This window comes from Mustela lutreola, chromosome 7 (assembly GCF_030435805.1).
Source record: "Mustela lutreola isolate mMusLut2 chromosome 7, mMusLut2.pri, whole genome shotgun sequence".
NCBI classification, from domain to species: domain Eukaryota; kingdom Metazoa; phylum Chordata; class Mammalia; order Carnivora; family Mustelidae; genus Mustela; species Mustela lutreola.
In genome coordinates this window covers 93,001,237-93,018,206 of record NC_081296.1, presented here as the reverse complement: position 1 = coordinate 93,018,206, position 16,970 = coordinate 93,001,237, and the positions used below count along the sequence as shown (strand labels likewise).

At 32.2% G+C, this 16,970-nt stretch overlaps 1 protein-coding gene and 1 non-coding gene across 8 annotated transcripts in view; both read right to left on the bottom strand.

Annotated features, from left to right (window-relative positions):
• The window catches only part of MIPOL1 (mirror-image polydactyly 1), a 327,451-nt gene that overhangs the window by 263,911 nt on the left and 46,570 nt on the right, over window positions 1-16,970 (bottom strand). For 5 of the 7 annotated variants that reach the window (XM_059181948.1, XM_059181955.1, XM_059181951.1 and 2 more), the window contains exons 2-3: window positions 9,133-9,271; window positions 8,473-8,551 (exon numbers count right to left, since the gene is read on the bottom strand). The exons of 1 other annotated variant lie outside the window; for it this stretch is intronic. In XM_059181948.1, the coding sequence (XP_059037931.1) occupies window positions 8,473-8,491 (19 nt within the window). In that variant the 5' untranslated portion in view covers window positions 8,492-8,551; window positions 9,133-9,271. Of the gene's footprint in view, window positions 1-4,435; window positions 4,511-8,472; window positions 8,552-9,132; window positions 9,272-16,970 lie in introns of those variants that run through there. One more of the 7 variants, XM_059181953.1, reaches the window with a different exon arrangement.
• Window positions 833-985, bottom strand: LOC131837464 (small nucleolar RNA SNORA62/SNORA6 family). The gene has a single exon (XR_009356062.1). It is a non-coding gene; the product is annotated as a small nucleolar RNA SNORA62/SNORA6 family (small nucleolar RNA).

Sequence of the window (16,970 nt, the reverse complement as noted above, 5' to 3'; positions counted from 1 at the left end):
GCCCCATACCAGAGTTAACATTCGTAACTTTAAAAAGAAGAAGAAGAAAAAAAAAGGCACTAAATATCTAAGCAAAAAAAAAAAAAAAGCTCGAGAAAAGTAAAAAAAAAATTATATTTTCATTGCAAATGACTTAAGGAAGAAGAGACTTCAAAAAAAAAAAAAAAAAAACCTAATAAAAGACCAATACAGAACATCTTAGAGAGCAAATAGCCTATTAAAAATGCAGAGGAAGTTTCTATTGCATTCTCAGGGGATCAAGTATTGGCTTTTTAATGAAAATTTTGTTTTATATTTGGTCTTCTTACCTGGACTAATGCAGCCTGTCCTGGTCTATACTCTATACTAGTTGACTACAATATATGGACACTGAAGATTTCTAAAAGGAAACAGATTTGCTAAAACGAAATCATTACTTAACTTTACACACTTAAAAACGATTGTGTAAAAGGCTTCAGTGATTCCAAATTTGCAACATTTGATTTTTAAACAAAAATTCAAAAATATCTAATCTACTTAAAATAGGAATTCTTTCCATAAATTCATTAATCTGTGGAAAGAATCCAGAATACTCTATACTCCATATTCCAAATGCTTATACACAAGCCTGATACTAAAGATTATGTGTTTGTTCTATCTTTCCTACCATATTTCCCCTAATACATATTGTTGGTTCAAGAAAACTAATGCTTAATAAAACCTATCTATCCTAATCTGATCAATATTAATCTGAAAATTTTGAATGGGGGGAGAAATAAAAAAGATATTAAAGAAAGAAATCAGGTGTATCTTGCCTAATTTTTATTTACTTATTTATTTATTTATGTTTAATGCTTGTAGCAAGAATTACTATCAAACTCTACTCATTAGGCCAGAGACCCTTGTGGAATTAGTGAAAGACGGGACAGTACGTAGCACACTACCTACACTTCCCAGTTCATCGGCCAACCAGAGGCCTCAACTCTAAGCTCTAATAATGTGCATGTGCTCAATTTTTATTATATTTCTATACTAAAATCGCTCAAAATCCATAAACATTACTGTGTTTTGGCATGTCAAATTATCCTAGGTACAGCCAGTGAAACGACATTAAAAAAGAGAATTTAATTTTAATTTTAAAAATGCTTAATTAGCAAAAACTAATATACTCTGTATCTATTTAACAAGTATAATTATATAATAATATATAATTCAATATGAAATGATCACTTTTAATTTTTCACCCATTAGCAGCATCCTGATTGTAAAGTACCAGAAAGTTTCCATATATAAAGACTAGACTCTCAAAAATGAAAAATGAAAGTCAAACAGGATTTTTTAAAAATAATTATTTTAATTTACATCTTATTAGCACAGTTTTACTCTTTGGCAAATAATTATTGAATTTACCCCAAAGCTACAAATTAGAATATTTTTAATTAGTCATTTAGACTATGAAATTTCAAAATTTTGTGGCCTGATTTGTTGTTTGCTTTTCATATTCCCTGAGAAAAAACAAAAAACACAAAAGGCAAAATCGCAAAGAAAACCTGCATCTGAAACTACTCCCCAAAAGATAATAATGTCCCATATGGTAGGTTGTTCTGAATTACACACACACACACACACACACACACACACACACAGTTGGAGTATTTAGTGACCCCCCCCCAATTTTTTATTCAATTACCAGATTTATTGATAACCAAAACTAGTGAGTAAATGTAGTCACATCAGTGCTACTCTATAAATAGCCAGTCAACCTGGACCCACTGTGTAAATGGCTATAATTTCAGTCTATACACCAATGTGTATTGATTCAGATCTCCAAAATCAACAAAATGCCAATGTACACCCAGGACTTTATAATGATCACACTAAAGGTGAAAAATACAGCCACTAGGAAGACCACAATGGTTATCTTAAATACGATAAGCTAAAATCTTAATTTCTAAAAAAAAAATTAAAGATTCAGTAACATTGTATTAAGATACGTGTTGTAACTGTGTGTTCCAAAAAGTCCTTTAGCATGAAAGGGCCGTAACCAGAAATCAATGAGGATTTTTATCAAAGATCTCAGAATCTTAAGGATGGAGAATTTAAAACAAAGCAAAAAACTTTTGAAAAATTCAGGTAATTTTTTCTATTTCAAAAAAAATTCATAGTTTCATGGCCACAAATAAATCTGATAGTACTTACACATAAAAGTAGAGTTGGATTTCCTTAAATCAAAGAAATAGTTACAAGTTGTACAAAGAGAGGATCATACCAATAGTACAGAAATAATGGGGGAGAATGAAACTTACTAAAAAAAAGAAATTTACCACTCTTTGTGCTTAATCTTAATAATTATCATTTTTAAAAATGAAGGACCAAAGGTGTAATGAGAATTCCACATGAAGAGTATTGCCTGAACTGATTTAAAACACTTGAATAAAAACAAAACAAAACAAAATAAAAGATGAGACTTCCACCATCCCGCAAACTTTTTCCCTTATTCAGAATTTATAGGTAGGTTCAATTGTAGCAAATGTTCCACTACAGTGGGGATGTTGATGGTGGGAAAGGTCGCACGCGTGTGTGTGTGTGTGTGTGTGTGTGTATGTGTGTGTGTGTGTTGGGGGATAGAGGGATAAGGAGTAGGGGGTATAGTGGGAACTCTGCATTTTCCTCTCAATTTTGTTGCGAACCTAAAACTCCTCTACAAAATAAAGTCTATTTAAAAACTGCAAAAAAATAAAGGAAAAAAATACAACTTAAGGCATAAATTCACAAGTGTGAATAATTCATATCATAAGCAGTGAATCTCAAAATACCATACGTAACCTTATAACCAGTTAGAAAACTTAAGTTGCTCTTGTAAACGGTTTTTTTATTCCGTTTTTCAATGGAGGCCAATACTAGTTAATGGAATCATTCATATCAAACTTAAAAATAAAGACACAAAGAATCACATTTATTTAAATAAAGTTATTTAAAATAAGAGAAAAAAAATTTTTTTATGGAAGAGTAGAGCCTCAATCATTCTTTTAAGAGTAGCCTTAGCATTTCCTCTGTAAATGAATCAGTCCTTGTTGACCAGCTGTCAGTTGTCCTAAAACCACTCTTCGAAAATATTCTAGATGGTCATGTGTGGGAAGCTACCACACTCTACTACCTTAGGTCCTATAGAGTTAAGTAATAAATTTAATCAGACCAAGAACATGTTCTTTTTTAACTCTTCTACAGCATACGGAAAATAAAAAATGTATTCTTAAATTCACATTTGCCAAAAGGAAACGGAAGGTACATTGTGTGGTGCCACTAGTCTAAAGATTTTTATTGCAATTCAGATTTCAATAGAGACAAAATTAGACTCAACCCTAAATGAAGATTATTGATTTTATATTCTATTCTAACAAACATAAACATAGCAATACAAGCTATGCTGCTTTGAAAAATCAAGTTTCTAGTGGTATTGTGGACATGATATTTGAAAAGAATATTTTTATAAAACTAATAATAACTATTTCAAATACCACTGTTTCTGTTTCTTAATAGTTGTGAAATTTTTTAATAGACCTACCTTTGACAGCTGGGTAGAATAACAATGAAAACAATTACCACCATTTATTTAGGTCCTGTTAAGTATGTTATCAATCTTTTTTTTTTTTTTTAAGCATCTGTAAAAAACCATCACCATCACACTGGTGAAAATAATCATTCTGGTACGTGAAATACGGATTAGATAAATTAATCTTTTTCAGGTGTTGTAGTAGCGCTTTTACATACATAATCCCTAATCTCCAAAACCGTCCTAAAGAAATCACCTCCCTATTCCATACACAGGAAAACTCAGGCTTAAAATTATGAAATTTTTGCTCAAGTCCAGGAGGTAGCAAGTGGAAGATCAAAAACCTGAAACCCAGCTCTGTCTAGCTCCAAAATTTGTGTTCCTTCTCCTTTTAACATTTTATTGAAATTATTAAACACACTGGTTCTCCATAAAATTTACCTTCTGCTATGAAACAAACAAAAACATGTAATACTTTTTAAGGAAAATATGTCATTACTTAATAGAAAGCCAATTATTAAACATAATTCAAGTTCTGTAATTTAACAAGGAATGATTATCTAGATTTTAAAACTCTGAGTTTCAAATAGTGTCTAATCATATTGCCTAGGAATCTCATTTTTTTTTCCTACCAGCTACTTTGCTGGTAGAAATGGATGGCCATTCTATGCAACTCACCATTTTATTCTTCTCTGCTTTAAAAAGAAAGTTTATGAAAATGATGTGAGATTCTATACTCATATTTAAGTCACAATGATCAGACATTTAAAAATCATGCTAGATGTTCTTCTATAGTATTTCTAAAGATGTCTCCCTTTATAAAATACTTACAAATCACGCAATAGTTTTAGTATAATTCAATTACAGAACAACAGATGGACAAAAGGTAAAAAGAATACGTACTTTGTGAAAAGACAGAAAGATAGATGAACCAATAATAAAAGAGGCTGATCGTGACACACAGGTTCCAAGTGCCAAGCAAAAATAAACAGTATTGTGACTCAATAAGAAACTAACAAATCACTGACAAGTTACCTTTTGCTGGGTTTTACTTGTTTATTTTGCTTAGTAGAGAAACCATCAGAATCATGGATATAAAAGATAATTGTTAGCCTAATTCTAAAGTAAAGAGGACAGTTGCTTTTTACTTAAATTCAGTAAGTTAAGATTTTTAAAAATTTGCTGGCCTCCAGTAAACTACAATATGAAAGGACTCGAAGCACTTCTAGCAGTGGCTTTTTATCTCAAGTTTCAAATGACAAAGTTTCCACAACAATTTAGAATCATGTTGGTTTTGTAAGCTTAAAAGAAAATAGTTTAAAAACACATGATTCATATCTAAATTGAGATAATACATATAAGTAAAAATAACTATGCATAAACTACATATTAAATACAATTACCTAAAATAGTAAACCTAAAAATCATATTGAAGAAACCTGTAAAATTCAAAGGTTTTTGTCTGAAGCTTCTTCAAGCTATATGATTCTTACCATTTCTTGCCTTCATTTGGTAAGAAATATTTAAAATACAGTAGACTTAATATTTAATTTGGGTAGGCACAGTAACCTTTTTTAACCTTTCTTAGGGAACACTGACCCCTAAAGGTTTTAAATTTAAATAAGTTTCACCATATTCTAAATTTAAATGGCGTCCAGATTTTTCCCGATATTATTATAGATACGTATGCTTATGGCAGACAAGTTTGTTTATAAATATGTAAGCTATTTTCCATGGACTGTTGTGCACTCTAAATAAACAACTAAACCATGTGTCTGCTAATTGAATAAAAAACAACAAAATGTAATAAGAAACATCCAGAAATTTATCATACTTTTCCAAAAAGTTACAAAGATTTCTGACTCTCGTGCCTTTTTTCTAACATAGTTAAGTAAATAAATAAGTAAATGCTTAAAAGGGTGCAACAACCAATCAAAAGAATCACATAACAACTCACTCTAGGGGGCAAACTTTACATACATCCTTTGATTTTAACATTCCATTTTTTTTTCTTCCTGAAAAAGCAGAAACAAGAAAAACCCTGACAAACAGAAAGTTTTCACAAAAGGGCAAGACCTCATTTATTTCTTAAGAAACCAGAAGACGTTACCAATGCTCACTTGGCAACACATGCTGATTCACTCACGCGTTGCTTCCAACACCACCAAACATCCTCCACCTGGACACGTTCTGTAGATGCCCTCACCCATTCTACCTACCAACCACAGCTTTATATTTTCTAAACTGTCAATACTGACAAAAACAGTAAACGGTTTCATCTGTTCACATTATATACCGCATCAACTGGCACGTCAAATATTTCAGCAATGTTTCTACAATAGAGCTAGGAAAAGAAGATATACTGTAGCATTCCTTATAATAAAAAGAATAAGGTAACATGAAGACATATCGGTGTAATACAAGTTTTTAGTTGGCTCCATTTCTTTAAAAAAAAAAACAAGTAAAATAATATTAAATAAAATAACTAATTACCCAAGCAGACTATGAATACTAGTTTAAGAAACAGCTTTGAAGCAATCTGTGCTTTATAACTCCTGTGAATCTTAATGTCAAGGCAATGACCATGTTAGATTTTAAATATATCAATTATATCACAAAATTCAAAAGATATTATATTTACCTATTTAATTTTATTCCTCAGTAATGTTTCATTAATAGGCCTTTATATAAAGGAATGCCTTATTCCTATTTCTGATGTTAAAAAAAAAACTGTAAAAATGCAAATTTTCTTAATGATGTTTCAGTCACATCTATTGTGGTCTGTGCCTTCTGCAAACTATTTATGAATCTATATCTTTAGCCCTAAAACCTTCCTTTCTGTAGGTGTCCTACAGCTTTAGCAGTTCCCTTCCTTAACTTCTTTTCTGGTTATTCTATACTTATGAAAAGTATTCCCTCCACAGTCTGTAGCTTTAGATATAGTAAAAATAATTCCTTTCGTTCCGTAGAGATCCTTTTGTCTATAATGTGAACAACATGACTTCCACAGCAATGTGACCTCTGAATAGGGAACAAAAATAACAGGGGCATCATTATTTACTTCCTCTTTCCTTATTATTGTACATAAATTGAGTAAAACTGCTTTGAGCCCTTGAAAAGAAGAATGTTTCTTGTTTATTTGCATAAATGAATAAAAACAGCTACCAAAAATTAGTTCCCTGCTTCACACCAGCACAAACTTGAATATAAAGAAAACAGATGGAAATTAAGTGTCATAAAGCCCATTCACTAAAACCATAAACTTTGAATTAAATACCTATAACTACCTCACCCAGATATTACTTGTTATTATTTTGTACGCAATTCAATCAGCTACCTGGATTCTAAAATCATAACAAACAGTCTAGAGAAAGCTTGTTAATGGTAGGTAGAAACTGCAAAAAAAATTTGTACATGTGGAAATCAAAAACAAGTGCAGAAATCAGAAAAAATTATACTCAGAAAGCAGAGCATCTTCCTATAATTCAAAGGAATATGTAACTATTAACATATATAATAAAATGGTAATAGAATAGTACCCCAAAATGGTCTTTAACCTTCTGAAAATGGTAACTGTGTGGTTGATATATGGTGGAAGAAGACCCCTGTTGGGGGAGGGGAATCAAAAAAGGGAGACATGTCTGCATGTTTCAGTAATAATCTAATTTTTAATAGAAAATTAAGAGGAAATAAAAACAATGTACACAGAGCTTTAACTACATGCAACACTATATTCAGAATAATCGTTTCCTAGGGATTCCAGATTTGCAATATTTTACTATAAGAGATCTCAGTTAAAAAATCTAACATTAAAAAAAAAACTAACATTTTTTAAACCTCTCTCTTTATGGCTCTCTATATTGCTCTTTAGGGAGACAGCTGTGCCTTACCAGCCTGCCCTGCTTACCTATGTGTGTGTCTGTCCGTCTTCTGTCTGTCTGTCTGTCTGTCTATCTATCTATCTATCATCTCTCTTTGCTTTTCAGACCGTCTTTCAGTCTGTGTGTCTTTTAAACTGTGTTTCATCTCTGGCTGTTCTCTCCCTTTGCCTGTGCATCTTCTGTCTCTCTTCTTGTCTGGGATTCTGTCTTCCCGTCTCTCTCTGTCTCTGTCTAGGAGGGTCTTTCTCTGTCTCCACCTGCACATCTCTGCCATGTCTCTGTTGGCTCTACCTCAGGCCCCTTGGGTCCATCTCTCTTCGGGTGTCTCTGAGTGCATTTTTCAGTGCACACCTATCTCCACATGTCTCTGTATCTGAACGTGTCTTGCTCTGTTTCTCTGAGTGCAGCTGTCTTTCTCCACATATATGTGTCTCTTTCTATCTGTGTGCATCTTCATCTTTCACTGTGTGTCTGTCTTTCTGTGTGTGTATGTGTGTTTTCCCTTGTCTCTCTCACTGTATGTCTCTCTTTCTACTGTGTTCTTTTACCCTGCTGTCTCCTCTGTGCATCTCAGTGCGTGTATCCTTGTGTTTGTGCTTCCACATGTGTGTCTGTGCCTCCCTCTTTGACTTTTGTATCTCCCTCCCTGTGTCTATGTCTCTTTGTTTGTGTTTCTTTCTCTGAGGGTGGCCCTCTGTATGCATCTCTATATCAGTCCTTCTCTCAGTCTCCTCTCTCCATCACTTTGTGTGTATGTGTGTTTCTTTCTCTCTCCCTGCGTCTCTGTTTCCCTCTTTCTCTCTCAGTATCTCTTCCTCTGTGTGTTTCTCTTTCTCTGTGTGTTTTTCTTTGTGTCTCTTTTACAGTATGTGGGTCTCTTTGTATATGCCTCCTTCTTTGTATGTGTGTGTGTGTGTGTGTGTGTGTGTGTGTGTGCGCGCACGCGTGCACGCTTGTCTGCCTCCGTCTAATATATTGGTTAGAACAAACACACTTCATTCAGTGCCTTGAACTCGCACAACACCTGGGGTTTGGTATTAATACCTTAAAAGTCCTTACCTTTTGACCAGTCCTCCATTTGTACTTCTGTTCTTGTTTGCTCTGGCAATGTCTCTGGTTTTTGCTCCAAGATTTGAAGCTAAAATAAAGCCAACTCTAGATAAATAAACTTAAAACAATATATCAGAACACACCTAAACCTTACCTTTGTTTAACAGAGAATTTATAGGATAAATGGTTTTCTAAAACATTTATAATGGGACTATTAACTGTATATTTCAACAGGTGAAATTAAATCTTTTTTCTCAGAGAAAGGTTCTTTCTTTCACACTTACATTTTAGTAAATACAGTTCAGGTTAAGCTTCTAGACATTCTTGTTCCTTTGGTTAGAGAACCATTTATTTTATCTAACTTGAGCTTTTTCTAACTCCAACAATTTAAGAAAAATAAAATGTATACTCTATATGTCATAAACTTCATACCAAAAATTTCAAATTTATTGATTTGAATTTACAATGTATATTTTGAAATGAAACATTTTATACTTATAAAAATAATTTAAGACTACTATTTGAATTTTTTTAAACATAATGACTATTATTCTTATGGAATTATTGATATTTGTCTTGCATTTGTTTTCATAATAAACATGACAAAGGGTATGCAAGGGTTTTTTTTTCCCTTGGCATGCTTTTTAAGGAGAATAAAATTTGATTTACCTCACAGCTAGAACTCTGCGTTCTTTTAAAAAGTCCTCAAATAAAGCTGTAGTAAGCTTCTCCTTTTCCAATTTTCTCTAAATATGTTGATCTGGAGTTGGCAATCTTTTTCTAAGTTCCTCATTTACTTTTGGATTAGCTGAAAATATAGGAAGTTATTAATATCAAAGAAATATGTCCCAGTCAATGAAGCCATTTCCCTACATATTGCCCAAAAAGGTTAATAATAATTGCAGTCTTTTAATAAGAGATTCATATAGCAAGACATGTAGAAAATACAGTCTTTAATAACCTCTGGAGTATTTTAAAACATGTCTTACAGGCCTTAATGTGCTTAGTAATATACTATTTAAAACCATAATTTTATCCCTCTGCAATATACAGTCACTCTTCCTCATCATTTACCCAGCTAATGAATGCCAGCAATTAGTAAAATGTAATCCCACTGCACAATCATTTTAATGCTTTTAGCACTCAGAAAAGTAAACACCAAATTAATACTGCTCAAGCCATATCAGATCCTAGTTGGAAGCAAGCAATTATAGTTCAGCTCCTCAGGTGTAATTAAATGATTGAAATGATTTAGTTCCATAAATGCAAGTTAATTCATAAGCAAGCAACAAATATACTGGGAGTAATTACAAGAAACATTGACAGTCTAAGCAGGGCTAATTTTTTATGAGCCTGAGATAGTAAAATGCTGCCCTCTCCTGGACATGTAAGTGAATATCTCAGAGCCAAAAAACAAAACAAAAACTACTTCCCCAAACCTACTATCTTTTAAAAAGCTACTAGAAGAAATAATAAAAACGAATATATCAATCAATTTGATTTCACTCCTTACACAGAAAAATTAACATATAGTTTATACTGTGATCATTTCTGGTTATTAATGCTTTTTCTAATCAAAACTCTGAATATGAGTCCTAAAACATACTAGGCAATTCCTGTTAGGTCTAATGAAACAAAATCGCTCATATATAACACTGACAGGCTACAAGTGAAACTTCTGGTATCCGTCTGAACTGCCAGGCGAATGCCTATATTCTCTCATTGGTAAACCTTAAGTGGACTGTTGCAGATAATAACTCAACTATGGTTTTTATAAGTACTAAAATTTTCATGAAAAATAATCTCTGAAAAATAGAAAACAAAAATACTGTGTGATTATAATTATACATAATGGTCTAAAATTAATTGTTTTTAACGAACGTTAATAATAAAATAAAAACTAGAGAGCTGGTATAATGCCACTAGAAGCACATTTGAAAACAAAGAGTAACAGGTGGTACACAAAATCAAATCATTCCACTTTTACTTAACACCATTCCCAATTTTTTACTTCTGCAGGCTAAAATTCAGAACAAATTCATTCGTACACTACTCAGAAGGATCTTGGCTAAATTTCTCACACTAAACTCTAAGAAGTTTATTTATTATACATTTAAGTTATGTTATAATCAACAAATCTGTGTTAACACATAAGTATTTGAATCACTAAACCCAATCAGAATCATCGCTTTGACTGTCTATAAAATTGAATATATTCTCGGATATTACCAATAGCACAACAAATGCTTACTTCTCTATGAAATGCAAATAATACCTGCAGAGGGTAATGTTTAATACTACCAATATTTTTGTGGAGGGAGGAAGCATCATTGCTCTACTAATAGGTTTTCGAATGTGTTAAAATAACCATATTCTAAGTCACATCCTATCTAAACTATAAAAATAAAATAAACCAAAATATTAAAAAGTCCTGCCACTAAGTTTAAAATGTACAGCACATTTTCTTTGCCCTTGATGTCACAGTCTTATTTTTCAATTCTTATCTTGTACACTGTAAGTTAATTGCTTTTGGAAAGTACTTATTATTCATGTAAAAATTAATGTGCCAATGTGTTTAAATCCTCTTAAATGACCATTCATGCATCTTTCTTCTTTAAGTACCAATGAAATCTGTCAAAAGACATCAATGCAAAATGGTCTTAAAGAAAGTTCTAATAGAGATTTTTTTTCTGCTAACACAAGATTTTCATATTCACCAACTTTACTTAAATTCCATTAATTTTTTAAGCTACTTTTAATAAATTCACCAAGTAAAATTTTTAGGCCCCATAGTCTGTCATTTGTGTTCCAGCTGACATTATGAATATTAATAACAGTGTTATACTGATTAAATAGGCTTCATATGAAATCCCTGTGAATCCTATAGCTCAGACATCTCATTTTTCCAACTCTTTATGAATTTGGATTCAGACATTAAACTGGAAAAATCTTAAAAAACAGATTTAATGGCATATTTGCATATCGTCAAGCAAAAATTAGATGTTCTAGTGATTCAAACAATTACAACTTATATATCTACATATTGTAAAAGGAATAGAAGATTTCTGTAAACATGCAACATATTTTATATTTCTGTTCATTTTAGGACAAAAGATAAGACTAATAAAATACTAATTCCTTTCCTGACCCTCACCTTAAAGGTTTGGTATCAAGAATTTATCTCAATTAAAAATTATATATTTCTGTTAAAACTAGCTGGATGATTTTACAGTAGACACCATATAAATTAGCCTCCTTAATCAAAATATTAACTTATCAGGGCGCCTGGGTGGCTCAGTGGGTTAAGCCGCTGCCTTCGGCTCGGGTCATGATCTCAGGGTCCTGGGATCGAGTTCCACATCCGGCTCTCTGCTCAGCAGGGAGCCTGCTTCCTCCTCTCTCTCTCTCTCCGCCTGCCTCTCTGCCTACTTGTGATTTCTCTCTGTCAAATATATAAATAAAATCTTAAAAAAAAATTAACTTATCATACCACATACAAAATATAAGTTAACTGCTTTATCATTACTAATGTATACCAGGTTCAAGTAGCACAATAAAAATGATTTCCAATTAGAGTTCATTTATAAGTTTTGTTGGGAAAAATTACTTAGGTTAAAAAAAGATTTTAAAAATCTTTAATAGAACAGACCGCATTGGCATCTGTTAAGATCTTTTCCATCACAGATTCCTAAACTCATTCCTTCAAGTTCTTTCTAACTTTCAAAGGAAATGGTCTTATTACATAGAAAAGAGGAAAAATAAATCATAATTAAGGAAACTGCATACCCCCTTCTCTCTCTAGGTACATGGTAATCTGGATGTACCTGCCAGAATTTCCTAACTTCAGCCTATCAAAAAAATAAAGATTGAAAAAACTTAAACAAATATCTCTATGATCTCAAATGTGACTTGACCCTGTTTACTCAACAGCAAAACACCTCATGAAACAAAAATGTGTTCTTTGACAGTCTAAAATTTCTAATCTGACCCCAAAATTATGTGATTCTGACATTTCTCCTTTAAAATTAAAACAATGCCTTTTTGATAGAGAGGTATTTTATTTAAAAATGGGATTCACCAATGTAACAATACCCAGGATTTTTAAAAACTTATTTTAAATAGGAGAAGCTCTTCCTGCCTTCTTCCATAAAAGCCATATTATAGCAAAGATTTTTTTACCGACTTTGGTTAATGGCATAACACATCTTTAATTTAATCACAAATTTTTGTAAATTGAATCCAATAGTGTCAAAGTAGGAAATCATTTGTAATACTGCCTCGTATCCAATAATAACTGAAAAAACTCGGAATTTTTTATTTCCTAGTTGTGAAAGTAGAGATAATTTCTGTATTGAAATGATTTCTGTATTGAATGTACTGAAATGATTTCATTAAAAGGCAAAAGGAGAGCCCTGTTATTTCTAAGAGCCAAATATTTTATCACAGAACTCAACATACACAATTTATGCATATGTTCCACTACTGGATTTTCATCGTATCAGACAAAAGTCTCTCAAACATTCACAGTTCCCAGCACATTCTCTTCTAAAAGGAATTCCTTTCACTCGCTGTGCCTCATGTCACAGTCCATTCCCTATCAAGCTGTAGACAACCCAAGCTCTTCAGTGCCAGGGAGAGTAAGAAGAGGTTTAGGGAGAAAGGATAAGAGAGAAGAGAGGTCCCACCCCACAGTTATCAAAATGTAAAATGCATATATACTATTTAATCCCTCAGTTTTACCACTAAGAGGATTTAGAAAAATATATACAATATATCTTTATGTACAAAGACACTCACTGAACCAGTATTTATTTGTAAGAGAAAATATACTCTAGTCATACTGGATTTCTTTCTGTTTCTTGAACTTACCAAGCTTATTCTTACCTCAGAGCTTTTACACTTACTAGTTCCTCTGACTAGAATTCTCTTCTCTAGCTCTTTGAACTATTTTTTCTCATATTTTAGTCTGCCTGTCTTTGTTTATTTCATTTGCCTGGCCATCCTACCTAAAGTAGAAACTTCTCTCTCATCATATTACCAATGCCACTGCCTTCATGAAACTAATTTGTTTAGGTTTTATTTCATTGTTTTTGACATATCTCAACCAACTATGCATATGTTAGTTACAAGCAAGCAGAGCTCAGGATTTATTATTCCTTCATCTGCATCCCTACAAGGTGTGTGGCATACAGTAAGTACTCAGTATATATCTGATGAACAGGCAGGTGCACGGATGGATGAATGGATGGATGTATGGATCACTGACTGGAAGAAAACAGACCTAACATAAATGTTCATCAACAGAAAATTGGTAATATAAAATGTGGTATAATGATAAAACAAATCTATAAAGTCTGTACTATGTAAATACATGCATGTACTATGTGTGGAAGATTCTTTCAACAAGCATTTGTTAAGCACTAATATATTAGGTGTCAGACATTATTCTAGGAGATAGCTATAAAATAATGAGTAGGACAAATAACTTTGCTACCCAGAATATGTCTTTAGCCAAAATAATGCAGGCATAAACATAAATACAGTGAAATAGAGAGAATTGTAAAATTATACTTACATATGCATACATGCTTGAATGGGCGTAGCAAACACATAGGAAGTTATTACCAGTGGTTACTCTAAAAAAAGGACCTAAGAGTTGAGGTGGGGGGACTGAGGAATGAGAGAAGGAAGTATTTTATTTCATTTAATATCTATCTGTATAATTTGATGTTTTTAATATGTGCATGTATTATTTTTAACTTAGTAAATATTTATTAATAACCTTTGAATTAAACAAGAAACTTTGAAACTATTTGTACCTATTACTCCTGAGAGATCTCAAATGAATAAAGGACATAATCCTTATGACGCCCTTGAAACTTTGAAAAAATTATTATTGGCTAATTAATCTTTTATAATTATACTTTATTATGGTTGCTTACTTGGTTTAAGTGAAAAGTTAAAATTTAATATAGGAATTTTTTTGAAAAGTTTAAAATAAATGAGTTTCTAAGAGTTAGGCAAACAGTGTTCAGGATTTTTTTTTTTTAAAGATTTTATTTATTTATTTGTCAGAGAGAGAGAGAGAGAGAGAGAGAGCAAGTGAGCACAGGCAGACAGAATGGCAGGCAGAGGCAGAGAGAGAAGCAGGCTCCCTGCCGAGCAAGGAGCCCGATGTGGGACTCGATCCCAGGACGCCGGGATCATGACCTGAGCTGAATGAAGGCAGCTGCTTAACCAACTGAGCCACCCAGGCGTCCCCAGTGTTCAGGATTTTAAAGTTTAAAAGTTTATAATAAAAATAACTTTTTCTATATTATGAATATTATATATTTGTTTCACATAGTTCCCCCATGTTAAATGCTTTAGTAATCAAGAAATTACAATTACTCCTCATCATTGAAGATCACAGAAGGACATCAAATTAAGAAGAAATAACTATTTGGTTTAAATAATGGCTCTCAAATAAAATTAAAATAAAATAAAAAATAGGGCGCTCACGTTTTTGAAACTTAGGAGGGCAAAACAATATACCACTTGGAACACTGCAATTATTCTCAGTGCCAGTTACAAATGACACTTTGATAATAGAAATGGCATTGCATAGCCTACTGATAAATTTTTAAAAAGCAAAACTTAAAAACTAGTATTATTTTCAGAGAGCTAATCACATCTAGGATTTTCCAAAATATCCTGAAACGTTTTGCCCTAGGCTAAACTAAACTTAATCTAGCACAGAACAGAATATAAAAACAAAGTCAGCTTATAGAATAGTTTCTCTAGGGAACAAACAGCTTGTTTTCATAAGATTCATGTGGGTGCCAAATTCTGATGCAATTACCTACTGCTTCACACAAAGGCTTGCATTTCCACACAACCAATTGAAGTTCTTGGCATATCAAAGGTAAAAAGTATAAGAGCAAGTTAAATCAATCCACAATGACAACTGGTAAGAGCAGCCCCTTGAAATCAAATGAAATAACAGCTATCAGAAAATGTCTTTCTAAAATAAAGTATAAGTAACCACATAAACTCTTAATTAATTCATTAGGCATCATAATGATTACTAACAGATTGTATCAAAAAGCTATTTAATAATTTGTACTAAGACATTAACAAATAGAGGCACACATATGAGAATCAACATATTTCAATATAAACAGCTGTACTCTGGTGTTTTGAACACTTAAGAGCAATTCACACATTGTATAATTAGTAAATGTTTACTCCATTTGCTAAAATTATACTACCTTATCTTTCTCAGTGACAGTGCTGCATGCAAACTGTGTATTTTGCTTTTTTAAATTGGGATGTTAAAGACTTCTAGGCTGCAAAATACAATTACTAGGACAGAATCTTTAAATAGTAAAATAAACGTTAGGCTTAGAGCTCTAAGTTCTTGTTCAATATCTAGGAAATCACAGCTTCCTTTTGCACAACTGCAAAAGCTTAGGTAATTTCTTAAGAGTTATTCTTACTAAATGTTTTCATTAATGATAAAACTATGGTCCTAAAATAGATATTCCATAGTTAAAATAAATACACATAAAATACATAAATAATACATAAATAAAATACATAATACATAAAATACATAAAAACACATAAATATACATAAAATAAAAATACAGCATGAAAAGAAAAAAATAAGCCAAACTATATGTAGCAATTTTCTTCAAGAAACACTTTTGTTCTTCTTCCATTTAAAATTATAATTTCCACTATAAATTATATATAAGTATTGCACTATCTCTTTTCATGACCATACTATAAAGAGTTTCTTAGGATCAGAAGTCCACGTTCACTATCTGTTTTAGAAAACACATTTAAAAAAAAATCCCAAATGGCAAATCAACTGAATTAAAAATATTATTTACAAAATTAATAGTAATACAGTTGTACAGTGATCTAAACCATTAAATAAATAAAGCAGTGTGATTTTAATTTTTAAAGACATTTTTCAAGGGGGCGCCTGGGTGGCTCAGTGGGTTAAAGCCTCTGCCTTCAGTTCAGGTCATGATCCCAGGGTTCTAGGATCAAACCTCTCATTGGGCTCTCTGCAGCAAGGAGCCTGCTTCCTCTTCTCTCTCTGCCTGCCTCTCTGCCTACTTGTGATCTTTGTTTATCAAATAAATAAATAAGATCTTTAAAAAAAAAAGACATTTTTTTCAAAAAACACTGATGATCTTACATTTTAAAATGTAAGACTTCCACTTCTTTCAAGAAAAATGCATCTCTACAATGTGTTGATTACTAAAAAATAGTTATATAAATAATTTGATATTTTACACCATTATATAAAAACTTTTATAAACTGAGAAGAAAATGAAGAGAATCCCAAAACTGCCAAAAATATTCAAAGTATTACAAAACAACAGCCAAACATAAGCCTACTAGTGAAAGTACGTAACACAAACTTGTATGTATCATCTTGGGGTGGGGGAAGGGAAGGTAGAGACGGGGGGAGCAATGGGAGCAGGATTCATAGGACAGGAAGAATAAGATGG